Source organism: Etheostoma cragini, chromosome 8, assembly GCF_013103735.1.
Source record: "Etheostoma cragini isolate CJK2018 chromosome 8, CSU_Ecrag_1.0, whole genome shotgun sequence".
NCBI lineage: Eukaryota > Metazoa > Chordata > Actinopteri > Perciformes > Percidae > Etheostoma > Etheostoma cragini.
The window spans coordinates 18366105-18374864 of record NC_048414.1 but is presented as its reverse complement, the minus strand read 5'-3'; the positions used below and the strand labels follow the sequence as shown (position 1 = coordinate 18374864).

General features: G+C 40.9%; 1 protein-coding gene across 2 annotated transcripts in view; it reads right to left on the bottom strand.

The window, feature by feature from the left end:
• The window catches only part of zgc:173742 (DNA topoisomerase I, mitochondrial), a 35201-nt gene that overhangs the window by 5864 nt on the left and 20577 nt on the right, over positions 1–8760 (bottom strand). For both annotated transcript variants that reach the window (XM_034879247.1, XM_034879246.1), the window contains exons 15-17: positions 7081–7149; positions 2256–2370; positions 255–382 (exon numbers count right to left, since the gene is read on the bottom strand). In XM_034879247.1, the coding sequence (XP_034735138.1) occupies positions 255–382; positions 2256–2370; positions 7081–7149 (312 nt within the window). The remainder of the gene's footprint in view (positions 1–254; positions 383–2255; positions 2371–7080; positions 7150–8760) is intronic.

Below are 8760 nucleotides of genomic sequence, written 5' to 3'. Positions count from 1 at the left end.
GCTGCTTAGAAATTAAGTGTTAACGAGCAGTTGGACAGGTGTACCTAATAAAGTGGCCGGTGAGTGTATATACATACACATATATATACATACACACACACACACACACACACACATATATATACACATATATAAACACACAAACATTTACATATATACACAATCTCACAATAAAGGAACATGAAAATGCATAATATGAGCACTTTAATGGGACAAATGCCTGTGTCCAATGAACAAAGTCAAGCTGTTCTTACCTTGGCCTGAAGGTTAGCCATTGACTGATCAAAGGTCTTTGGCGGAGCCCGCTGGTGGTTACACAGTATGGCAACTGCTCTGTTAGCCCTGTTGTAGGACAGCAGTTTCTCTGCCATATTGTCGGACTCTTCGAAAGACAGAACAGTAATTTGTATTTTCACAGGAAACAAATCCCACTGAGAACACATGTTTGATCAGAATTATGAACATTTGAAAGACAAAATCATGCTGGTCTCCCTCATGTTATTATTACACACACGACTCCTCCTGGGGTCCACACACAACAACCACACGCCATCCTGCAGATTGGCTCTCAGTGGCAATCCAGAAATGAAAAGAGTGTGTGGCGTCTCTCTCTCTCTCTCTCTCTCTCTCTCTCTACCTCTACACACAACCACACGCCATCCTGCAGATTGGCTCTCAGTGGCAGTCCAGAAATGAAAAGAGTGTGTGGCATTTCCATCTCTGAATGAGAAACTAAGGAAGAGGCAGCCAATGGGACCCTGATAAGAGTAACACACAGCACTGGGCACAGTATCAGTATCTTGAAACACACATGAAAGGGAAAGGAAGGAAAAAAATAAGACAATGAAAAAGCCCGGACTGGTAGGCTATAGCGGGGGTGATCAACTACATTTTTCCAAGGGCCAGAATCTTTCTAACCAGGCACTGCGGGAGCAAAACTTTCTCAAAAAATAAAACAAAATGTATTAATACCTGTTTGATATTTTTTCGCTGTCACTGTAAACATAGAGGCCTCAATGAAGAGAAGGGAGAGCACTGCAGAGCTTGGCAGCGCTTCAAAACCTATTTTATTTTATGTTTAAAAGTCACAGAAGAAAGCAATAGCGGTCGGCTCATAAAAATAAATGAGAATCAAAGTCGTTTTAAAAGAAGAAGGAAAAAAATCAAAGTTATTTAAAAATTAAATAATGAACAGGGTGAATTGAGATCGTGATTTTATAAGCATTAACTGTGCAGGCCTTGTGGACAAGTCGACTGGTGATACGATAAGACGTATAAACGATAAGTATTGAGACACACACACACACACACACACACACACACACACACGGTAGAGCTGTGGTGTGTGTGTTGCGGGCATTGCTGCTCAGAATCCCGTCTGTCTTTCAAAATGCTACGCCTGTATCCAAATAAACGGTGCTTGAAGCTGCATGACATTTTGTCTGGTTTACAGGGTTTGCAAACAAATGGATTCACATTTGTATCGCGATTCAAGCTCTACAGATTCATACTCGATTCATAGAATTCCAAAAATCGATTCATATACACAGTATATATATTGTTTATATGTATTGATTTTTATGTAATGTTGTGTATACTATCACATAGGAAAGTAACTACAGTTACATACTCTTAATATACATAGTATGGCTTAATTTTAGATCCACAATAACAAAACTAATCGGAATGTGAATAATAACGCAATCACAGGTTTACGCTCTCACTGTGGAATGTTCCCTGCTCAGAAAGCTCAAATGCTTAATACCAGAGTCAGAGATTGTTTGATACCATTTTTTGCTACCCGATACAGATTCTGAAAGCTGAACTTGCACTGGTGTGCCATTTATTTTATTATGTTTTAACAGCTGTGTACTACTATCCCTGTATGGATGTGATATGATTTCTATCATTGTTGTCGGTCTGGCTCAGGTTAAACTCTCAAACAATGAATGAAACAGAACTTACTTTTTTTTGTCAGGTTTGACAGTCAGTTATAATGGAAAAAGACCGACTGACTTTAGCAGTTGTTGTTTACGCTATCAAACATTAAAAGTGCTGCTTCCTTCCTAAAAATGCTTTTAAACGAAAGTTTTACTTTGGTACATTCACAAAAAGACACTAGGTTGTATTTGGCAAGAGTTAAGCTTTAAAAAGCCAGTGATAACTGTCTAGCTGATAGAAATATGAGTCTCTGCTGTAGAATGCAATATGTGTAATGTTAGATTGCTTTATAGTACACTGAGTGTGTGGCTTACTGTTTGTGAGTTCTTTGAGCTGCTGCTGTAGAGTGATGGAAGCATTGTATGTCCTGAAGACCTTGGCAGTCAGACCGGGCATTAGAGAACTCAGGTGCTTGTTCAGCATGGCTGTCTGCAATGAGAAATGGGAAAGAGAGGGACAAAGAGAGACAGACAATACATTCCCATCAATGCGTTACAGAACAAATACACGGCCGTCACAAATCCATGAGACTGACTCTTTCGAAACTCTACCACTAGATGTCACTGTGGCATTGCGCTATTGCAGTGTTTAAAAGAGTCTCTTAATGTACCATAACAAATAAAAAATATACAACACCATCTCTGCCTTCATTATCATCATCATCATCATCCATTCGAGCAGGGAGATTAAAAAAGATCACAGTTCTATTTCCCCTCTGACATTTCTGTAGGTATTATAACAAGTTAGGGCCGTCACAGCCAGTGGTTAGCCATTAACTCCTGTCAAATGGCTGCAGCTTCAAGAGAACAGCAAAGAGATGAAACAGAGAGATGAACAGTGTTAAGTGCATACACTAGTGTGAAAGCAAAACAAGCACGTAAGCTCATATCAGGGGCAAACGCGTGGACATTAGAGACAGATAGCCTAGGCATTTCTTAACATAGATGAAAGCTCTCAGATGTGGAAGGAAACCTACAGATGAGCTTGTTGGTGAGCTCACAGCTCTGTCAAAAGGAGAAATTATTCTGATGAGGATTACAATAATGATGTGGTTGGTTTAATCAGAGCCGGGTCAGGACCCTGCGGTCTGGGCCCACAGACTTGTGTGAATGTGTGTTTCACAGCAGGAGCTTTTTAGATAAAGGATATTCATGTATACATACTTGTGCATGCGCCGGGCACAGGTACACACAAACATACACACACAGAGTTGCTGTTGTGCCTGCTTTGCTAATGAGCTACCTAACGAGAGAGAGAGAAAGAGAAAGAGAAAGAGAAAGAGAAAGAGAGAGAGAGAGAGAGAGAGAGAGAGAGAGAGAGATCATCTCCTACTAAGGCATCATTACATTACTTGCCATTACCACAGTTCTAATTTCATCTATAACACAGGATGCTATGTGCTGGACTTTCCCATTAACATACTGCAAGACAATTTGTGGTGATGGCAGCTGATGCCAGGGAGAAATATTGCCTGCCTGTTGCCATTCTAAACTAGCTTTGATGATGTGCTTTCCCCCCCCCTTTCTCCGGGTCTAATTTATGTGTTCTATGCATCAGTTCCCTGTAAAATAGAAAATAAAAAGGGACGGACAGGATACAGTGTAGCGGAGGGAAAATGTAATGTGCCAAAATAAAGAGGCGCGTAGGGACTATACTACACTGTCGGTGGTAATTCAATTTTTTTTTACTAAGACATAGTTAAAGAAATCCCTCCGGTGAAACAATTAACCTAGAACTTACAGACAATGGGTTTACTGTGGCTCTAATGATGTAGGCTCTGGAGAGGAGGCTTCCTGACAAACACCTGCATTTTCAGCCCAGGGCAGACCTCAACATTGTGTGTTCTCAACAGTGTGTTTTCAGTTTTTTTTTCTCCTTTAGATTTGATGCATGTTTCACTGTGGGGGTAAAATGTGTAAAAGTGAAACAGCATTTTTACACCATTATTTCTGTCATTAACAACTATGAATGCCTTTGAGGAGAGGCAGTGCCCAGTTATCCCAGTTTGTACAATTTCTGCGTCTCCCACCTCTTACAGACGGCTTTTTACCCAGCCTTCCAAGTGGCTGTTGTGAACAGCTTTAAAACACTGAGTATACTGATACGTTAACACTACTGAGTCTGCAGGCGCGAGGTTTGAAAATAATTGTTTAAGGTCTGACGGTTTCCTGTTGTCTCCCAACTAGGGCTGGGACAGTTGCCGCAGTCACGTGATGCCTACCGCGGGTCTGAGCTCGCCACGGTCATCTCCGCAAAGAAAAACATTGGCCTTCACGTCGGTTTTCATGACATAGATTGTGTCTGATGACATCTGGTCTTACATGGATTTAAAGTTTTCTAAACAAAGTTGCGGGTTAGGGAGAGCAATTTTCCATCATGTGTTATGTTTGGCAATGATATTCAATACAGGGAACATAACAATGCACAAGATTTGTATGTATTCTTTTTCTTTCGTTTATGTTTTAAAGTGTTGTTAATGGCCACAAGGGAACAATTTCTTTCTGCCATTGGCCGACATACTTCGGCTTGTTTTCCAGCCCCTCTGCTGTCAGGAGACAGGGTCGGGGTGGTAGTCTAGGACACGCGCTGTCCCTCACAGCTCACGGTTGCCTGGCTCTGACTCACAAAAAAAACACAAATAAAATAAAAGACTGCATAAACTCTGCTACTTTGTGTTTATTTAAATATAGGTACACCTACATGTAGGCCTAAGAGATTGCAATATAAGCCTGTACATTACTATTAGGAGTATAGCATACATATGTCAAGGATGTACTGTATAGATTAAATAAACTTCAGCTGAGTCCGATTTACTACGACAACAGTTGACCGCATCAGTAATGCGTGATTCGCATCAGCCTTCAATACCAGTGTTCAGGCTGGCAAATAGTACACGTTTATGCAAATGACCCTGAGATATCAGGGTTTCAATCTCCACCTCTGAAAAGTGCCGCTTCTTAGCTGGATTACTTCTATGACATGAATTGTTGGGGGCGAGGCCTAACTACCGAGAATATATTGGGGCGTGATATTTAAATTACGATCATGTTCAGCTGCTGCTTTTATCAATGTACGACCATTCTTACGCTCTGATTGGTGTGATATGAACGTTTCATGAATCCCACTAGGAAACTTTCTGCGCTCATACCTGCGCTGGTTTCTGCGCTGGCCATTACCTTTACAGCTGCAGTGTTTCTAGCTTTATACAGATAAGACAGCACAGTGGAATTTAGCCTGCATGCACGTTTCTTGGCCTAAAAGAAAACAGGTTATATTGGTAGCAAAAGCAACAAGTTAGCCAACTGCCGAGGCGCCCTCTCCGCTTGCTCAGCTGCTAGAAGGGCTACATCACAGCACACTTTACAGCTCCATCACGTGTCTTCCATCCTTATTCCCATTTCCACACCATTTTCTTCCTCCTCCTCATCATTTCAGCCCTAAAACTACTCCCTCCTAACCTCCCCTCACCTGGACCAGCTGTCACATTCCTACTGCTCTGTCTACTCCTCCACATCCCCCCTCCCTCACTCCACTCTCTCAGTGGCCTGGCCTTTGCGGGTGCCAATCATGGCCTGCCTACAGCAGCCATTACCATTCCACCTCCAACACACCCTGACATGTCTTGACACACTTGAGGGCAGAGAGCACAGGCACTGCACTCCCTCCTTCAATTGCTCCATCTTCTCATCTCACTTCTATCCTGTCCGGCATCTTCCTTTTCTTACCTTTCAGTCTTTATAAACAAACACAAGGTTTGGTTCTAAAACCTAGCTTTCTTAACTGCATCCCTTTCTCCCTCCGTTTCACTAACCGCCTCTCTTCCAATGTCACAGTTTATCTGTTGCATATGTTCTAGTCTTGCATATGCCAGACCTTCCTCCACAGCGCTGTAAAGGAGGGTCTGGCTAGTAAAAAACACAGTATTCCTTGGATAAGAGAGACACATGCTTTGGTTTATTAACATTTCTTTAAACCAATCACAATTATCATGGGCGGTGCTAATCACCAGACAGAGCCACGGTGCCGCTGCAAAACAGCCTCAGCAAGGAACTTGTTTTGGTGGAACGTGAATGTTCGAAAGTTGTTTTAGTCGTGCAACAGAAAACTCAGATTAGACAGACAGTCTAGCTAGCTGTCTGGATTAACCCTGCAGAGATCTGAGGAGCATTTAGCCATAGCCCTCATAAATTGACAGTAATTTAAAATTTCAACACAAAGAAAGCTGAAGGTGATCTGGCGGAATTTCCGGCAAGCCGGAGCAATCCTGGAAGTGCAATGACATGGCTATAGACTCCATACGTTCCAACCTAGAACCCTGTCTCTTGAGTGTATCACTTGACGAGGTTTTTCTCAGGAAGCTTAGCACATCAAGATTTCCAGGCTGTGAGCCGCCACTATAAGGAACCTGTATATTGAGTGATTCTGAATGCGTTTCCTCAACAAGCACTGTCTGCTAGCCTTGGGTATTGTCTCAAAGAAACAAAAATGCTGTTTATCTTGTTTTATAGTCTGAGTACACCCTGAGAAGCCCCGCGTCTCCCTGCAGTGGACTAACCAAGTGTAAAACTGCGGCGGTCTGTGTGGCCTTGCTGCCTGCAGCTAAAAGAAGAGGTTGAGAGGACGGCAGATTTCGAAGTGTGGAAATTTATCCGCCCAGCATGTTCACTGTCAATTTTCACTGCACAGATTCATTTTTATCTGCCAGAGTCCATCCCCTCTCTCTTTTGAAACTCCTTTTCTGCTTTCAGTTTCCCCGCTTCCAATATTCTTACCCGTCTCCTCACTTTACCCCTTTCATCTCTCCACACCAGTGGCTCATCCTCATTCAATCTCATCTTTACAGCTTACAATTAGGCCCTGCTTTTCCTTTACTGCAGCCTTCTGTCCCCAGAAAACAATCTGTTTCTTCAGACATTACACACCTCAGGGGAGCTTCTCACACTTATTACACATTTTTTTAATACAGCATTTGCAATTATTCAAAGAACTTGTAAGCAGTTTCCACAAATACTTTAATTTGAAGTAAGTCCTTTCTGTTGATACCAAACATGAAGTGTGGCAATGGTTCAAAGCTTAACATCAAGGGTTGCTAATATCCCTGGAAACATCTAAAAAGACTGCTAGCAGTGAGACACTCACATTCAGGCGGTCAAAGAGGTCATCTCCAGGTTCCTTGTTCACCAGGAACAGTTTAAGATTCTTAAAAACCTGAAAAAAAGGACACAAGATAAATTTGATCATGTATTCGTATTGTAAGAACTGGGGAAAGGTCACTCAGGCAATCAGTACCAGTCAATTGACAACATTCAAATTAAATAGATAAAAGATAGATAGATAGATAGAGAGATAGAATAATCCAATAAATTTATCGGGGGAGGCCCCATGAATTTATGATACAATATCAGCACGATATTTGTATCACGATAAAATACTATGGCAATTTTAAAAACATATGTTACGTTATTCTGCCGGATATTGCAATTTATTAACTTTTTTTACAAATTATTTCCCCAAAGGAAAAGCTTGTCAACATTTGTTTGAGCTAAAAGATGAACGTCTGTTTTTTCACCTCAATTTGTTAAATTTTTATTATTCTAGTACCAAAACGTTAAATGCTAATCTGCATGTTTCCTCCACCCCTAGCTTACAAGTCAGACCTTAAACACCATAAACAACACTTTTATACAAATACATTATAATAAACGTAAGAGAGACTGGGGTGTTTGTTTTGAGCTGACTTCATTTGTCCACCTTACAGCAGAGCCAGGGGAGAAATATTGGCCCAATTACATCTGACATTTCCAAATGCACCGTTCCCCAAATAAACTTGCAAAATATGCAAGACACCAATTACCAGGAACAGATGTGTTGCTTTATAAAACACACTGACATATTCACTGGCTGATTTGTGTGGCAATGTTGTTCCCCTTAGCAAACAGACTGAAAATAAAAAAATGAAGTGCTTTTGGGTTGAAAATGTAAATCAGTGTCTATCAAAAAGTCTTAGAGGAGCTCGCCCTAATTGGTTTAGTGATGTGTTCCTGTCTGTGTGTGTGTGTATTAACAATTAAAATACCAATTTAGAATGAATGAATGAATGAATGGATGAATAAATAAATAAATAAATAAATGCTCAGCAAGCTGAACGTAGCCAACACAATACGTTTATGTGTTTGCAAGTTTTCCCACACTCCTGATAAAGTAATTCAGCGTTCTTACTAGTGTACAAATTGAGGGATAAGTAGGGACTTGTTTTTAAGCAATAGAGAGATAGAAGGCAATGTTAATCAGGGCCTAGCTATCAAGGGGTGGGAAAGATACATGAGCAATGGCTTGTTATTACCCATCATGGATACTCCTCCTTCCTGCTTTGAAACAAGGATAGGACTTGTTCTTTCCATTTAATTATACATGGGACATACAGTATTGGCATTCCATATCATGCATAGAGTGGCTTCACTTTATTGCAATTGTTGTATTCATCCCCTGTTGTGCCCTACTGGATGTTCTCTGCATGCGGCATTTATGCAGAATCTGCAAATTGCATATAAACCAAACATATAAACCCAAATATTAGATTTAATTATATCCATCCCCTCCAGAGGTTTGACAATGGTAATGTCTTCCTATCATTCCTGTTCCATTTGATTCCATGTGACATTTAGCAGCAATCTCACTGATTCGCTTGGGAATTGATGATGCTAAAATATGCAAGTGACTTATTAATTCTAGCTAATGTGTTGCTTTTGAATGCACTCATTTGAATAATTATACGTTCTGCCAAGAAATAAAACACTCTGGCTATCAGGTGATAACATT